The sequence below is a fragment of the Fukomys damarensis genome, unplaced genomic scaffold (assembly GCF_012274545.1).
Source record: "Fukomys damarensis isolate Sample0158 unplaced genomic scaffold, DMR_v1.0_HiC HiC_scaffold_16, whole genome shotgun sequence".
Taxonomy (NCBI): Eukaryota; Metazoa; Chordata; class Mammalia; order Rodentia; family Bathyergidae; genus Fukomys; species Fukomys damarensis.
The window spans coordinates 132,448,003-132,466,201 of NW_022900928.1; the positions used below are offsets into that span (position 1 = coordinate 132,448,003).

The 18,199-nt window shown below is 51.5% G+C and overlaps 1 protein-coding gene across 8 annotated transcripts in view; it reads left to right on the forward strand.

Annotated features, from left to right (window-relative positions):
• Window positions 1–18,199, forward strand: part of Agap1 (ArfGAP with GTPase domain, ankyrin repeat and PH domain 1) — a 468,989-nt gene that overhangs the window by 416,205 nt on the left and 34,585 nt on the right. For all 8 annotated transcript variants that reach the window (XM_033764720.1, XM_033764715.1, XM_033764721.1 and 5 more), the window contains one exon: window positions 900–1,122. In XM_033764720.1, the coding sequence (XP_033620611.1) occupies window positions 900–1,122 (223 nt within the window). The remainder of the gene's footprint in view (window positions 1–899; window positions 1,123–18,199) is intronic.

The following is an 18,199-nucleotide window of genomic DNA, read 5'->3' on the forward strand; positions in this document are numbered from 1 at the left end:
GTCTCTTCATTTCTTTGTTCTATCTTGTTTTGTTCTTCATCTGGGACCTAGGTTCCCCTTCCAGCCAGAAAGTTTCCAAGGCCCAGACCTCTCTCTCCCCACCTCCATGGTATCTCTGGACCACTTGGTGGGAGTATTCTCTGGGTGTCAGGAAGTGGCTGGCTGGTTTTGATCACTGCACATCTGGCCATTCCTGGTCATCACCATTGTACAACAAAGGACATGTCCCCAGGGAGCAGCTATGACACAGCTATCTGGCTTCCCATTTCCTCTCGTAGTACAGCTGGAGAGGGCGGTGACCACCCCTAGAGGAGCTAAGCCATGTTTCCTTCTGTCAGCAGTGAAAGCCTTGGACCATCTCGGTCTGCTGGTCTTCGCACACCAGCCATAGATTCTAGCACATAGCCAGCCCTGGACCTGAGTTCCTGGTTCTCTGAGGGTGTCAGCCAGTTCCAGGCACTGACTGGTCTCCGCCAACGCCCTGGCTCATTGTCCTGGGAGCAGTATTGCAGCTTAGAGTGTCCCCCTTCATGTTACAAGTCCCCGTGGTGGAGCTGGCCAGCCCTAGCCACAGGACCCTGTCCCAGCAAGGCCACAGGGAAGCATGGCGTGCCCTGGCTTTCTGCTGTGGTCCCTTTCAGTGAGACCCCACATCACCTGGCTTTCATGTGGGAAATCTGCACACACTCGCATCCTGGGCCTGAGGGAAACCCTGTGTAGCAGAAAGCGTTCTGAGGGGCGCGCAGTAGATTCAGAAGTAACCTGAGTGAGCTGTCCACAGCTGCCCCTCACTCCCCTTCCCATGGCCTCTGACTGCTCGTTTCTCAGGTGCCCAGGCCCCCGGGAAAGAGCAGAGCAGTCTGACTGCTCTGTGTGACCCCCTCTTCCTCTCCCCGCAGACCCTAACTGGGCCAGCTTGAACCTGGGTGCCCTCATGTGCATTGAATGCTCAGGCATCCACCGGAACCTAGGCACCCACCTGTCCCGGGTGCGCTCCCTCGACCTGGATGACTGGCCCATGGAGCTGATCAAGGTGATGTCGTCCATCGGCAACGAACTGGCCAACAGCGTGTGGGAGGACAGCAGCCAGGGCCGGACCAAGCCCTCCCTAGACTCTGCCAGGTAGGACCCTGGGGGCCCCGGCACAGCCCCGCTGTGCAGTGCCACCTACTACACGGAGATGCCTGTGTCACAGCTGGCCCGCCGCAGTCTGGGTGGCTCATATGCCCTCGTATTTCATGTGTGTCTCTAGGCCATGGGGATCTCTCCCCGTCTTAGAAACATATTCCGCTTCTAACCTTATGAATATATTACTTTAATTAATACATTTCTAATAGGCATAAGCTGTGCTGACGCTAATTATGAGTTTTCAGCCCTTCCGTTTTGTTATTCTCATATCTTGGGTAAGCATCTGCTCTGTTGTGCCCCCGCCCCCACCAACAAGTGAGTTCATGGTAAGAAAATGTATTTCATTTTTGAAAATGTACTTCTAACACATTTAGAAACTCCTCATTAACGTTAACTGTTATCCAATGTAAAAAAAAAAAAAAGAAAGAAAAAAAAAAAAAAAGAAAGAAAAAAAAAAAAAAAGAAAGAAAAAGAAAAAACATGCCGTGCATTTTGAGGCCATTTAGTTTCCCATTTTTCATTTACAGCTGTGATAAATGGGTTTTGAGAGCACACACACATCTCTAATGCTGCGTAGGGCCAGAATTTAGCTCAGTGGACTGCACCTGTTTTGAAAGCGCAAATCCTGAGTTCAATCCCCGGTACCCAACCAAAAGTGAGAGACACTTAATGCTGAGGGAGTGAAAGTGGCGCATTAGGAGCCCACTTCCTCTGTGCCCTGGGTGCTCAGTGGCTGTGTGCTCTGTGTCCCACTCCTGAGGCAGGGCTTTGGGGTTTTCGTGCAGTAGCCTCTCCAGTGTATGACCGGCCAAAGGGAGAGGAGGCGGCTCCCGTGATGGGTACGTTAGGTTTCTCTGATTATTTTTGCTGGTGATCAGATAGAAAAGCCAAATGGTAATCAATCCTCAGTTTCCCCCATGGAGCAGCAATCACCGGAGAAGAGCCGGTGGCCTGGATTTCAAGTGTGCTGCAAAATGAATGCCTACGCCTCCTTGGGTGGGCAGGAGAAGGAGCTGGCGGGTGTCTGGGAGCGCAGGAAGTGTGTTTGTTAAAAATATCGTGCTCTTTTTGAGTTGTACTCTACAACGCAGACGTGAGTAACTTTCGTACAGATGCTCCTGATTTGAACATTAACATGGAAATCAGCTGTAGAATTCTTTCTTTAAAAATCCTATTTCAGTATCGATTTTTTTCATCGATGTATGTCATGGAGAGAATCTCTATCTGAAAATGCAAGATGATTGGAAACTAGAGCCAGGTTAGTGTATGAATGAAGAAACTACTGAAAGAAGTTTGAAAAATTAACTTTATGCTCCTCATGGTTTAGGTTCAGAAGGAACACAAATACTCTTTTTTAATATCAAACATTTTTTTTCTAGCCATCAAAATTAGAAACCATTGGGAGTAGCGGGTATCACTCAGTCAGGGAGGATTTACCTAGAATGCTCAAGGCCCTCGGTTTGATGGCCAGTCCAAGAAAAAAAAACAATGATTAGAAACAAACTTGTGGATTAATTTTTAAAGTTATATATTAATTCCATCTTCATTCACAAGTGAACATTCTATAGGTATGCGATAGTTTTAACCTACATATTGAAGCTCTTGAGTCTGTAACTTTCTATCCCACCTACTATCATGTACCTCCTATACCTCCTATACAGTTTAGGGGCGTTTTGGGATCTTCCTCTCACAAATGGGGTAACCACGGTCCAATCCTGTCCTTTTGTGACCACACTGGCAAAACAGTGAGTGAAAAGTCTGAGTGCTGTGAGAGGTGGACAGTCTCAGGGCCCGCTGAGGTTGCCCGGGCTTAGTAGAATTCATGGTGGGTGGAGCTTTCCGGCCTGTGCGCGTGGACACTTGCACTGCAGAAAAAGCATCTGAGGGGGCCTCACAGCCAGAGCGGTCTCAAGGACTGGGCTGGGGGAGAGGTGGGCCTCGGAGGCTGCAGTGGTCCAGGCAAAGAAAGGAACACAGTAGGAAAGCTCAGCCTGCCAACATCTGTGCACCTCAGCCTGCTGGGTGGTTGGAAGGTTCAGAGAGGAGACTAGAGGCCACTGTGGTCCCCAGGGAGCATCAAGGACACCTGAGAGACGCGGCCCAACATTACAGGAACGGTGCAAACACTGCTCTCCCCACCACCTGCACTCTTCCGAGACAGACATGAAACCCTGCGGAGTGGCCACCACCCCAGGGGCATGACAGTGAGCCCTGTCCTCCAAGATGCCCCTCACGCCCACCCGCCCTGCCCAGCTCCTTGCTGCTTCTCTCTTAGCAGAAGCAGCCGAGGGATCTTTTGATGTGGCCCAAAGGTAGTACCCACGAGAAAGCTCTTCATCAGCATTTACGTCTAAACAAGGAAAAGCCAAGTCTTGCTCTTTACAGAGGTGCGCTGGTGATCTGCAGTCAGCTCTTGTTTGCTCCATCTTGCTCAGAAGATTCATTCTGACAGTGGGATAGAATTGGAAACGTGCCATTCGCACACACACACAAGGCAGATCTTTCCCCAGTGAAACAACCCGTCCCCAAAACACCGCACATGGGCGTCACCCAGGCTTGCTGGCAGCTGAGGACTCAGGCGCCCGGCACAGCTGGCTGGCCTTCTTCCTGTTGGCCTCGCACCCCCATTAGGGCAGCTCCAGAGGGCTTATAATTGGCTCCAGGGCTTCTCAGCTGCTCTGAGAACTGCCGTTCAGACTTGAGCGGCACCATGATCAATGGAAGCTGACGGCAGCTAAAGCACTATTGACTTCCCCTTCCTAAACAGGGGATCATTAGTCAAGGAAAGCATCTTTTAATTACTCCCAGGAAAGGGGGGAAAATCTTTTGGATGGATTCTGCAGCAGCTGACATTTTTTCCAGCACATTCGATATTAAATTTATTGTCGCAGGAGGGGAAAAGATGTCCTTCATCCCCCTCTGTAATGGGGGTTTAATTTGGAGAGAGAATCACGCTAGAGGAGAGATCAATGGGATAACAATTAACTACATCTGGGGTGGGAGTCCCCTCTAATTGCTATTGATACCATTTAAGCACACACTTAAAATATTGATTTTAGTGGGAACGGTTAAGTGGTGTAGAGGTAGGAAGAGTGGGCAGAATTAAGCAAGTTTGGGGGTTAAGGGGAGAGTTTATGTGTTGGGCCACAGTGGATATGTTGCAGAGCAGATCCAGGAGACACCAGGCAGGCAGGGCCCTGGGTTCCGGTGTGGGGACCGGATAGCTGTCACCTCTAAGGAGAGACCTCCGAGCTCCTTCATGACCATTCCAAATGCAGGAATAAGAAACTTGGAGGTAAGAGGCATCACAGTCAACCTTTCCCGCCAGATGAATAAGAGGGAGGGAGGCGGTGGTCGTGTCACACATGTCAGGTGCCCTTGTCGCATCAGGCCCTCGGGGCTCCTCGTGTGTTCACGGGATGGTGTCATAAGTAAAGCCTCTGGGGCCACCCAGCAGCACCGTGACCAGGAGTTGTTTGTCGTCACCCCTGCTTGCAGGAGGGGGCCCTTTGTACAGACCGCAGTGGCGGTCATTTCCTCCCAGACCAGAGCAGAGCCCTCCGGGCAGAAGTGCCCTCTGCTTGGCCTCCTGGGCTCCCTGCCTCCACCTCTGTCCCAGCCTCGCGGCATCTGACAGGGAGGGTCTGCCGGGACCTCGCCATCTGCATTTCCGCGCAGGTAGCCTATTGCGGCGCGTGGGAGCCTGCTGAGGTGGGCTGGGGAATCAAAGCCACCTGGAAGTGTAGGGCTGCGCTTCCGTCCCCATGAAAGAGCTCTCGAGAGAAGCTCTGAAATCGCCACTGCCTCTTTGATGCCACTTGGAGTTGGAGGATTTAGTACACATCCTTTCCCCATTTTTAGCACCCTTTTTTCCTTTTTTTTTTAATTTGTAAGTTCACCTCCCTGCCTAAACTCCCTTCTTGTCTCTAACCTATGAAAAGATGTCGCCTTCGATAGGAAGATGAGGGCCCACATCAGAAACCCGCGTGGGAGAGACCGGCCGCACACTTGCAGGCAGAAGCAGTCCGCCCCACGCGGGGAGTGCTGTCTCCTTTTGATTCCCAAGCACCGCTTTCATCTTATTTATGCACATGGAGATATTGATAAAGGGGAAATGTAACCAAACTGAAAATAATTGGATCCCTGCAGCCGACTCTGAGATATTAAAAGCAGCACCACTTGGCCGCGTCTTTGTCTTGTTCGGTTTGATCATGAAGATCACAATATCCTAATCTGAGGCTCAAATTTCTGGCATAAAGATGCGCTGTTCCAAATGTGGCCTCGGGAAACATCAGTGCCCACGCAGCCCCAGGATTGTCTCATCTGATTATTTTTCAACAGTTCTCGACCCGCCGAGGTCAGTGTTTTGTCTCTTTTGAGTGGTTCCTCTGTGCTTGACACCTTTTCCTGTTCTCTTTCTTTAAAAAAAAAAAAAATGGGGAGCGGGGAGAACTGGGAGAAACAGAAAAAAGGACTTTGCTGTGATGACCAGAGTCCATCTGCAGTTGGGTGGCATCTGCTCCCCACATGTCACTTCCCTCATTAACAAGCAATTGAATTAATTAAATGCTACTCAGAACACGCATAACAAGCTACCGGCAGTGTCCAAATTAGCACTGATAATCAAGGATGATTTCCTTTATTATCCTGCTAAGTGGTGTGCAGACTCTGGTCTCCCTGCCTGCCCTCATCTATTTACACACCCCCGGCCTCTGCCTTTGGAAGCGGAGGTTATCTTACCTAGTTAATTTGCCACGATCACCGAGCATGGCGGATTGATGCCCTGCCCCGCCGCCACTCCGGTGTGCCGTCCCCTCCCCGCTGCCCTCCCCCAGCCCCAGCCTTTGTAGCTCAAGCTCCCTGATAAATTAAAGGCCACCCCTGTGGTCTCTCAAGTGAGTAATAGAGGCAGAAATTTCATTTTGCAACTGGCTGATTTAATGATCCAAAGGGTAATTAATGGCCTGATTATCTTAATGTTAAATATGTCCGGCAGCAATCACTGTGACCTCCCGCTTGTCAAGGTCCGGGCTGCGCTCTTCTTTCAATTAAGTTCTCTGGGGCTTAATGGTATGAACAAACTCCTCTGATTCTATCATCCCGGACGCGGAGGGCTCAGGGAGCTGGGGGCTCGTTTGGAGTTTTAATCAGCCTGTCTTCTCCAGCGATCGGAGCTAACAATTACAACAAGGACAGTTTAACTTTCTTCTTCCCCGTGCAGATCCCCTCACACGCGTGTGCACTCGCTTGTCAGTGTGCTTTTCTGTGAGCTGTGTTTCCCTGTTTATCTCAGCGCTCTTAGAACTCTGTCGGTGGAGGGAGCCCCTGTGCTCACGCAGCTCGTCTCTTCCAATATAAATTATCATGTGAACGCCATAGTTTTCCTGTTTGACAGGCTTAATTAATTGGCAGGGGCCCCCGAAAATGACAGCGCCACTAATTGCAACTCAAAGTGAATTTCTGTCACCGTGGCATTCCGTCTGCGGCCATGCCCCAGTCCCTGCCGCAGAGCGGGGCCACCCTCCCGGCTCCCCTGCACCCAGACAGGGCCTGCACCCTGCACACACCCAGCGTGGGCACAGGCTCCTCCGAGGGGCTGGGGCTTCACACGCACACCGTCTGCTCACAGGAGTGACATTTACAGCCAATAAAGTTTATACGTCCTCAGCTCTGCAAACCCAGCAGCTGCTCGGGGACCTGAGCTTTTGCTTAAGATATTTTAGCAAGTTCCTTTTAGTGAGCCGCCGAGTTGGAGTCAGTATGGGAGGGGGTCATAACTCACAGAGCGACACCATGACTTGATGGGCCTCGTTAGCACACAGCTACATACGCTCCAGTTTACTCAAGCTCTGGGCCCAGATCAGAAATACTGTGCTATAAATATTAAGCCAATTAGGAAAATGTACAAATGAGAAGTACATTAACACTGCCTTAAAAATAATACCGATAGATTACGGTGACACCGGGTGCAGCTCTTCATCCAAAAGCCGCAGTCAGGGAGCATGGTGGGATTCGTGCTCGGTGCAGACTTTCTGATGAAGCTGCCAGAGTAGACCAGCTCTAATAGAAGGAAGGTGATTTTGCCATGATTCGCCAGCAGGTTAAGTATAGTGGGGCCCAGTTTTTAAAGGATGACCATCCTTACGTCAGCCTTTGAACCAGATGGACCAAAATGGTGTGATCCATGCCTGTGCCCCCTGCTGCCCATGAACCCCATTATTTATTTGATCCTGCGGGAAAACGATGTGCGCTACCAGGGAACTGTCTTGGGTTGAAAATCCGTATCATCCACTCTGAAATGTAGCCATGGAGACAGTTGAGTTTGGTTTTTTAAGATTTTCCGCCACCCCTGGCAGGCAAGAGAGCGAGAGAGCAGCAGGCAACAGCTGTCACCAGGTGCCTGGGCCACGGTGGAAAGAGTGGAGCGAGAAGCTGAACCTTTTCAGTGTTGAATAGCTCGCCCTCAGTGGATAGGTGCTCTCTGCAACCACCAGAGCTATTGTGATCCTCCTCCAAAGAAAGGCGTTTCCGTGCCTTGTTCATGGCTTTGCATTGGAAACTCTTCCTCTTCTTCATAACAAAAGAAAAGGAGAAATAACCCTGCTCTGCCTGGAGTTCCCAGGGCCCTGGGTGCTTTTCCTTCCTTAGCACAAAGCCCTCCTGCAGTTCAGATACTGAGGGGAATGCAGGGTTGAGCATTGCCAGTCACTTGCCCAGGGTCACAGCAGTCACTGGAGCCAGGACCGCACTCCTGACACCCACTCTCGGTTCTCCTTTGCCTGTCCCATGCCCACTCAGCGTCTCACAGCAGACCGGAGATGCATCTGGCGAAGGCTAGTCTCAGTGGTGCCCCTTCCCTCCCCTGCCAGCACAGCTCCGGGTTGGTGCCATCAGCCGTCGTGTGTCTGGGTGTGGGTATTAGTGTGAGACGATGACTGTGGTGTCTTCCGGCTTATGGAATCCTGCAGCTTCACCAGCAGCAGTTATTGTAGTTTGCATTCTTATGGCAGCCTGAACTTTGGAGTCTTCAGTCACACGGTCCTAATCCTGACGGCTTCATTCTCTGCGGTGGGTGCTGAACCTGAGGACTTCTGCAGAGAATAGTGATGTGAACCCTGCCTGCCTGGATCCGCTAACACAGGCACGAGTTCCAGGACAACTTTCCACATCACCACATCCACTCCCACCTCAGTGGCCCAGGTCTTTGTCCCGGTGCCGTTCATTAAAAATGTGGGGCATGCACTTCAGAACCCTCACCATCATATTATTTTTTTATCCGCTCACTGAAGTATGGAACCAGGCCAAGGATTTCAAGTTCTAACTCGCTGGCCAGCATCCTGTGTGATGTTTGACTTTTAATAACCAAGTATTTACTCATTTATAAGGTAAAATGAATCATTAACCCCCATCCACTTAATCATTGAGAGTTAATGCTAAAAGCAAATAATGTTTCTGAAGTTTCCTGGGGTCCCTTTTATCTGAAAAATGCAATCAGCTTTGTGCCTGGGTCCTGTGTGCTGCCAGTGAGAGGGACAGGTGGCCCGAGCCCAGCCTGGGGACAGCAGGAGTGGGCTGCTGTACAGAGGGGGCCTGCACTGTGTCTGCTCTGCGTGGTTCCCTGCAGCACCAGCATCACTGGAAACACAGCTTCTCCAGCCCCACCCCAAGTCTGTCCAGTCAGCATCCCCAGGCAGGGCCCTTGGGCTTGTTTGGCCCTCCTGCTGATTGTGGAACACATTAAATTTGGAGAAGCTTTGGTCTACACCAAGCCCTATGTCCACATCCCTTCCTGTGTGTTGTCTGCCTCAACCTAGCCCCCTGGACTTCATTCCTCCCTTCTGGAACTCTGAGGTCATTTTTTTTTCTTTTGTACCAAACTACAGTCTGGCCTGGCATATCTGGAATGCCATCCCAGCCAGAACAACTCGTTGACCCCAGTAGAAGAGGATTACACACCATTACCAAGTAGCATTTTCCCTAGGAATGCAAGGTTGGTTGTTTCAACAGAGAAAAACCAATCTGCATCATATACCACATTAGTATAACAAAGGCAATAACCAATATGATCATCTCCAGAGATGGGAAAGTACACTTGACACAATCTGATACCCTTTCATGATACAGACACTCAGCAGACTAGGAATAGAGGGACAATTGTTGAACTTAGTGGTGAGACAGGGTAAGCATTCCCCATAAGAAACCACTAGAACTGTTGAATAAATTCCACAAGATTGATGGATACGAGAACAGTATGCAAAACTCAGTTGTGTTCCTGTGTATTAGTAATGAATAATGGTTACATTTACATTTACAGTACCATCTAAAAGAATAATATACTCAGAAATAAGCTTACCTTGTGATTAAACACAGTCCCTTTCAAAGTGAACATACTGGTCAAAAAATTCATAAAGAAATCTAAGAGACCCTCAAATAGACAAAACAATCTTAAAAACAATAACAAAGTCTGGAAGACTCAGACCTTCTGGTTTCAAACCTTAGTGTAAAACCACAGTAACCCAGGATCAGTGGCAGTAGTGTAACGAGATATATAGAGGGCCGGGGATGTGGCTCAGTGGTGCCGCCGCCTGCCTCACAAGCACAAGGTCCTGAGTTCGATCTCCCCCATACAAAAAAAAAAAAAGAATAGACAGACCATTGAAAGTGAACTGACAGTCCAGAAACAAACCCAGCCAAGTGATCGATCAACAAAGACACCAAGATAATCTAAGCAAGAAAAGAAAATCTCAACAAATGTTTCTGAGGCAGCTAGATGTCCACACACAAAAGAATGAAGGTGGGTCCTGTCTCCTGCCATAATCAGAGCTATCTCCAAATAGATCGTTGACCTGAGTATAAAAGCTGGGACTGTAAAGCATACGAGTAAACTTGTGATGCTAGATTCGGTGAAGTTTGGTTGGGATTTGTTGTGTTTCGATTTGGCTTTTGGTTTTTTTTGTTTGTTTGTTTTATGTTTTGTTTTGTACTGTGGGTCGAACTCAGGACTTTGTGCTTGCGAGGCAGGCAGCAGAACCAATGAGCCAAATCCTGGCCCTGTTTGTTTGGTTTCATTGTGGTTTTGTTTTGTTTTGTTTTGTTTTTTAATTTTCATTTAGTGGGGTCTTTTTCTGGTATTTCTAGATTGAACCCAGGGTCTTTACACGGAGCTATATCCCCAGCCTTTGTTATTTTCAATTTTTTATTTGTTTGCTTGTTTGTTTGAGACAGGGTCTCACTATGTAGTTGAGACTGACCTGGAACTCTCTGTGTAGCCCAAGCTGGTCTCAGAACTCACAGAGATCCTCCTTCCTCAGCCTCCCGAGTTCTGGGATTATAGGCGTGCACCATCACACCAGGCTTGTTCTTTTTAATTTTTTGACACAGGTGACTAAGTTACCCAAGCTGGGCTGGAACTTTGATCTTCCTGCCTCAGACTCCCAGAGTGTTGGAATTACAGGCAGGTGCCACCAGGCTCAATTTAGGCAGTGGTTTCTTAAATGTGATAGCTAAAGCTCAAGCAACACACAAAAAATAAAGAAGTTGGACTTCGTTAAAAATTGAAGTGTTTCAGTGGGTAGTATGGGCAAAAGTATTTGAAAATCATGCACCTGCAAGGGGTCTAGTATCCGTAATGTATGAAGAATGCTTACAGCTCACCAACAGAAGAAAGATAATCCAATTTGAAATGGACAAAGAATTTAAGCAGACATTTCTCCCAAGAAGGTGCATAATGGTCATTGAGCCCACAGGAAGACGCTGACCTCACAGCTTGTTGGGGAGGCATAGATGGAAAGCATGGAGGCACCTCTTCCTCCTGGGGTGACTGTGGCCAATGCTGGCCAGAACTGGGTACCCTGGAACCGCAGACACTAAACGGCGCAGCCACTTTGGAAAACAGCCTGTCACTTCCTAAAACAATAACATAACCCAGGAGCTCATCTCCTAAGTCCATACCAGAGAGAAATGAAAACACCTGTCCACATGAATATTCACAGCAGCGTCATTCATCATAGCCAAAAAGTGGAAGCAAACCAAACGCCCATCAACTGATGACTGGATAAACAGAAGGCGATGGTCTGTCTGTACCGTGAAACATTACTCAGCCATAAAAAGGGATTGAGTACCTATCGATACATGTTACGGCACAAGTGAACCTTGCAAACAAGCCATGTGGCTCTGTTTTCATGTGATAAATCCATAGGGACCAAGTAGGCTAGTGTTTGCGGAGTCTGGGGAGGGATTGGGAGTGACTGATAAATGGGTGTGAGATTTCTTTTAGGGCAGATGAAACGTGCTGAATTTCTGTGACAGGGATGGTTGTCCAGCCAGGCCACCGAGTTGTGTGCTTTCACTGCATGGGTTCTGTGGTATATGAATTAGGCCAATTTAAGGAGGATTTTCCAAAGGAGGGGCAGAGAGCAGAGGCGCGTGCCGGGCGGTGGGGAGCCAGCCTGGGCGAGTCCCCTCCTGTGGCGTGGGTGCCGGGTGGAGGAGTGGGCTGTGCATGAGGGTGAGTGGAGGCAGGCCCATGTCAGTGAACCAGCTGGGCCTGCACCGGTGACCAACACTCTTTGGGTCCCTGCCTCCGGAGACCACAGAAGCCAACTCCGCTCCCCACTGTGATAGGCAGGAAAATTGGCCCAGGTTGCTGCACTCGGGAATGAGAAGCCAGAATCCCCCAGGTGTCACCAAGCGTCCCAGGAAGTGATGGCCAGAAGGACAGGAAGGCAGAGTCAGAGCATGCCCAGATCGACAGGGCCCCGGGGCAAACTCGGGGCTCATTACCCTCATCATGGGGTATGGGCAAAGATGGGCTTCCTCAATGCCATCTGGTTCTCTCTCTGGGGCCCTTGAGCAGGCATGAGGCCTTGAAACGACAGGCAGAAAACAAAAGGTAATTCCGGCCACAGGGCCTGACCACTCGACTTTGGCATTGGTGAAGGCAGAAGTTGCACGCAGCTGTGCAGACGCCTTGAGGAAATCTGTCCCACCAGTCCAGTGGTGGCTTTACGGTGACGTCACCAGGCTGAAGGGTGGACCTGCCAGGGCCAGTGGGCAGAGCGAGCTACCCCTGGCTACAGAGCCCAGATTCTTTCACGAAGTTACCTGAGTCCCCCAGAGTTGACGGCAGCAGTGGCAATGCCATTTTAAAGCTTCAAATGATTAAACATCATTTAATCCCATCCAAGATTTCATCATGATGGGATCTGGAAAACGAGCACTGTGTAGGGGTGCATCACTTTCTGGAATGCAGGCCCCTCTTGTGGCCTGAGCACATGCAGCCCGACAGAGGATGGGGCACCATCGCATATTCCTGCTGGGAGGTCAGGGGTCTGTTGGAAGTCAGAGGAGGAGATGACCCGCCTGTATTTGAACCGTGACGTGGACCTGTCCCCATGGACCCTGAGCATATGTCTGTGAGCAGAGTGAGAGCTGGGGATGCCACACCTCTGCTCTGGAGAGGCCTTACGCACCGGAAGGACCTACCAAAAAGTGACCCACACCGCTGTGCGGCTGGCCCGTTGGGCTCACTCGGCAGACAGTGCCCTGCAAGTAGCCAGTGCCAAGTCCTGAGAGAGCCATGAACCTCCCAGATACGGTAGAGGAGAGGTGAACAGAGAGACTACAGGCTGTACCTTTCTAAACACAGGAAATGGGCCTACGCAGAGTGGAGCTACTACAGTAGGCGCTCAGTAAATATTTGCGAGACTATTAGTTTTTGGTTTTTACCCCCCAAAACTGAAGTCCAGCGGGATCAATAAAAGGAAAGTGGAAGTGGAGTGACTGTCAATCGGATGAAAGGCCCCATAGCCACAAAACCGCAAACACCAGACATGGCGACATACTGCCGGGCTCGGGCCCCTTACGCCACTATGCAAACTAAAGCTCACTCCAGAGCCAGAAGACGGCTCCAAAGAAGACGCACTGTGCAGAGTGGTGCTTCTGGAGCACGGGGATGAAAACAGGTTTTCCGACCTGCTGGGAAACGCAGACCTGCTGAGCTACCATCCCAGGAGACGGATGAAGACGACCCTGTAGACATCCACAGTCTCACAGACAGACACAGTGTGCTGAGAAAAGCAGAAATGCCAATAATACAGTTTCTGGCCTTAGATGAACTTTTAATTGCTTTTAAAAGTTGCATGTAAGTTTAAATTTCCCATTCCCGCTGTTAACAGTCACGTCCACAGGCAGTTTGGGCTCACTTTATATTTCATCTTCACAAAGCATGGGGAGAATTTTTAATCCTCTGGAATCCGCCGTGTTCCAAAGAGCAACAAGAGCAGCGTCCATGCCACCCAGGAAGGTGACCATTGGGTGGTTTCGCCAGCAGTCCTGGCAGGGCGATAACCCCACTGACGCCAGTAAGGACGTGGGTAAGTTCCAGCAGCAGAGGGTCTGTAAGTGGGTAAGGGCCTGGAAAGGATTAAGACGGAGGCCTGGGGACGGCCAGGAGACCACAGAGCACTGAGGTGTGGAACGTTCCACATGGTCATACGGTCCTGAAGCTGGAAGCAGCTAGTATGTGGTGAATGTTCAAACTTTTTAAAAATCATGACAATAAAAGACACATCGCCATTAACTCCACTCAAGATCCATCACTCTGGACACACTCATCCCATCGTTCTGGCCACTGTCTGAAGCAGCTCTGGAGTCCTCTTTCCTGAGTGTTTTGAGTTGTGCTCTTTGCCATTGTGCCTGCCTTGATGTCCTGAGTCAATCCCGTCGGACTTTCACAGTCATTTTGACTTTGGGGAAGAGCCAGCAGTCACGCACTGGCAGGGCCAGTGAATGCAATAAATGGGGATATACTGTCGGGTTTTAGGGAGCCTGTCTTCGCCTTGGTTGGCATTCGGCGGCAGCATTCACCATATTTTTTTATCACACCTTGTAAAGTCACTCGTGAAAGAAGAGTCCCAGAAGTGGCAGGAGCAATGGGACAAGTACGTTGGAAGCAAGGAGGAAGACTCTGAAGAGAGCTGATGGCGGTGTATCTCTTACTGTGATCCTTTCTATAAATTTAAATATTCACCGTATATTTTGATAGCCCTCGTGTAAGAAATCACATTCAACACCATGTGTTTGGTAACAGTGATTCACAGGTCTACTGCTTAAGTGGGTGTCAGGTTTAAGATAAGAAACCTCCCGAGCTAAAGATCCCACCATTGTTGCAAGCCATGTGGCTGCAGGGGAGGCTCGCCTCTGCCTTGGCCCGGCCGTCTTGACAAAGCCTGGGCAGCTTCAGCAGCAGGAAGTGGGCCGGAAGACCAACAGCACGGTGCCAGCTGTCTCGGGTCCTCATCAGGTCTCTGCACCTGGTTTGCATAGTGCCCTCACCTGCCCGGGAGATCTGTGGTGTCCTCCTTCCTTCCTCTTTTATAAAGACACCCACCCTATCAGACCAAGGCCCACGCTCACCTCACAGGCCTGGTCTCTGGATACCGCTACGATGGAGGTTTGGGCTGAAACATGAATCTGGGGCACACCCAGTCTGAAGCATCCTGCCTCAGCCTCTTTGGCACCATGAGCTGCAGTGCGAGCCACTGTGTGCTTGGCGATGATGACATCAGGGTCAGAAGCAGGTTGCACCAAGCCTGAGGTCTGAGGCCAAGGGAGCCTTGGTTGCACTGACGAGGCTGTGCTCGGCAGCAGGCACAAGCCTGGGCCAGCATAACCTGCAGCTCCCCCACCTCCTGTAGCGCATACTTGGGACTGTGTAGCCCTGTCGGCACCATCCTTCACCTAGGCCGTAGCAGCACCTAACCTCTCTGAGCACTCACAAAACAGAGCTGTGCATTGTGTTTAAATATGGAGGGTCCCCCAAAGACTCGTGTATCGAGGGCTTGATCCCCGGGACAGCGTGTGTGGCAGACAGTGAGCCCTACAGAAGTGACTGGATCCGGAGGGCACTGGCCTCATCATGGAGTGATCTGCTCATGGGATCGTAACGCAGTGGCGTGGGAGGTGAGGCCGGTTGGAGAGGATAGGTATGGGAAGTGACTTGGGAACTGCATATGGTCACCAGCCCCTTAGTCCCTGGCTCCCACGCCTTCTGTCTCTTGGCCACCGTGACCGTGAGGTGAGCAGGTTTGCTCTGCCATGCCCTTCCCCCATCATTCTCTGTGGCACCCCGAGCCAGAACCCTGGAGCCAGCCGTGGATACTGACTCCCCTGAACCATGAGCCCATACAGACCTTCTTCCTCTGAGTGTGAGCCAGGTTTGGGCATAGGGAAGAAAAACTGGCCGACACCGTGCCTCGCACTTTACGTGGGGCAGTGTGGATGGGACTTTGTGGCACTTGCGCTTAGACCCGCAGTGCAGGCTCGTGATTTTCTTCCGGGGGAGAATGGGTCTTCCTGTGGGCACGGGAAGTTGCGTCCCAGGCTGCCTGAGAACGTGGGACGCTGAGAGAGCAAAGGCTGGCAGGGTTGCAAGGCGAGGGGTGGCCCCGTCTCTGGACAGTAGTGGGACCGTCACTTCAGCGTCCTAACAAGGCGAGGTTTCTGAAGCATTTTGAAATCAGGAGAGGTACCATCTGAATTCTCCTTTGAACGTAAAACCAGGAAAGCAAGCCTAAGGGTTTTGTCCCTGGCTGCTTGGAAAGGCAGCTCAGCAAGTGACCCACACTGAGGAGCCTCCCTCAGGGCTCCTCCCACCACCCCCACAAGCCTGGGCTCTTGTCATCTGTGAATCGGGAACCGCGGCACCTACTTCCTGAGGGAAAGCCCGTAGGCACACTGCCCACCTTCTCACAGTGACACGGAACAAAATCCCCAGTGAAGGGGATTTCAGTGATAGGGCCATACCGGCAGGCGACTCTAGGGACCGAGATAGACAGTGCCAGTGAGGGAGAGGGGATGGCACCAGTGAGGTCAGGAGACTCTTCTGTGTCACACTGGACAGTTGTGCCTCTGGCATCCCGTGGGTGGAGGCCAAGCGCACAGCACCTGCCATACGCAGAACAGGCCTCTCTGAGCGTCTGCCAGCGCTGTGTCAGGAGGAGCGAGGGGCACAGCTGTGTGCTGAGGGGCAGCCAGCCTGGTGGGCTGTGCTGGCCTTTAGAAAGGCAGCTCATCTTCAAGCCCTGGGTGGATCTTCGCCTACCCACCCTATCTCTTCCTTCCTCGGATCCAGGGTAGCACCTTGCAGGGAGATGTCCTTCCTGCGCTCTCAGGCTCTTTCTCCGGGATGCCAGGCAGTTTGGAGGCTCTGGCCTGTGTCACAAGGCCCAGCTGTTAGCTGCCCTGCAGGGTTCAGGGGTCCCCAAACTAGAGGAGCCCACTCCCTGGGCAGTGGTTCAGCTGGAGGGAGCCTATCTACCTGGATGTGGGTGAGGAACGTGGACACATTGTCAGGTTAGGTGAAAGCCAGACTTTGCCCCGAGTCGTTTTCTAACCTCCTTAAAAAGCCCTGTTGGACTCAGCCGTGCAGTGCGGTGGCCTCAGTTGAGCGATGTTCATGATTCCCAGCGAGGCCCGGTAGCCCCCTGCTTTCCTCTCCTGTTTTTCTAAGGGCAGTGAGAGCCTCCAGCACTGCCCTGGTGGCCCACACAGACCACAGTGACCCCGGGCGCAGCAGACAACTTCCGCCCCACCCGTCAGGAGCGGCTGCCTGAGCAGGACAGGTGTGGCACGCTCTGATGGCCAGGGCACCCGACCTCTGGCCCTGCTTGCCCTGGGCTGCTGATGCTAATTACATCGCCTTCCTGGGGGCCGGGGTCCTGAGTCACTGGGTCCCTTCAGACACTGAGGCTGTTGTCCCCACCTGAAACCCACTGAGCATGTTGGCTGCCTGGGGGGACTCAGGTGAAACCAGGTGTGTCCGTCCCAGCGGTCTTCAAAGTGAGCCTGGAGCCTGCGGTAGGAAATGCTCAGGGGAGGGACAGAAAGCATCTGCTGCCCAAGACCCTGGGCAGACGGGAGGAGCAGAGCCTCAGTGATGGCTTCTCCTACATCCTCTCCTAGGGCTGAAGGGCCAGCGCAGGGGGGCCCAGTGTGGACACATAGCCACCACTCCAGCTTCCAGGGGCACTACCCAGTGTCCTCCTTGGGTTGGGGTTCTGAACCTGCCAGGCCTGGGATGGTGGCGAGTGACTCACTCACACCCCGGGAGCGCATCCCTCAACTTTGAGTTCGGAGGTGGCGGTGGCTGCTTCTTCAGCCCTCTCCCCGAATTGCTGCCTCCCAGCCTGTTTGTTACTCCACGTTCGAGGGTGCACTCTGTTTCTGAAGGGCGCACAGCCAGGGCTGGTTCTCATCCAGCTGTGTAGCGGCCATCAAAGACAGCTGCACTCGACCCTTCCCCTTGCTGACACAGGGCTAGAGCACACCAGGCGCTTCGAGAAGGGAAGGGAAGTAGGAGCGTTGCTGGAAAAGGACCCTCCCAGGGCCAGAGGGGCACAGGTAAAAGAACACCTCTCTTGGTGCGCATGTTTCCCAGGAAGTCCTGCTTACCAGAGCAAGGGTGCAGGGCCGATTGTTGAGGGAAATGTCCTTTTAAAAACAGGCCCTTTTGCTGATGGCTCCCTGTGGAGTTCAAGGGACACCCAGTTGGATCACACATTAAATGAAGGGCTGAGGACCCAGTTCCGGCTCTGTGTTTGCATGGCCTTCTGAAGCTCTGGACGCTGTTCCTCAAGGCCTCTCCTGCTGGAAACACGGAGGCCACACAGAGCAGCTCTCGGGTGGCCGGGGTGGCACTGTGATCGGTGATTCTGGCCACATGGGCGTGCTCTCTGAGCCTGTAGGGACCGGGCACTCTGGAAACACCTCTCCCTGCTGCTTGGCTGCTGGGTGACCTAGCACTTTCCTCCTGGGGCTGCCTGTGCTGGCTGAAACAGGGTCATTCCTCTGCACTCCCATGTACTAGAACTTGGGCTTCCAGTGCTGTCTCACCAACAGCTACATAACCAGTCTTCTAAATAAGAATTCTACATAAATACCAGGTGTTCATTTTAGTAAGGGAAAAAAATTACCAAGTTTTTTTTTTTTTCTTTTTCTTGCAATGGTAGAGATTGAACCCAGGCCTTATTGCATGCTGGCCAAATGCTCTAACCACTAAGCTACAGCCGCA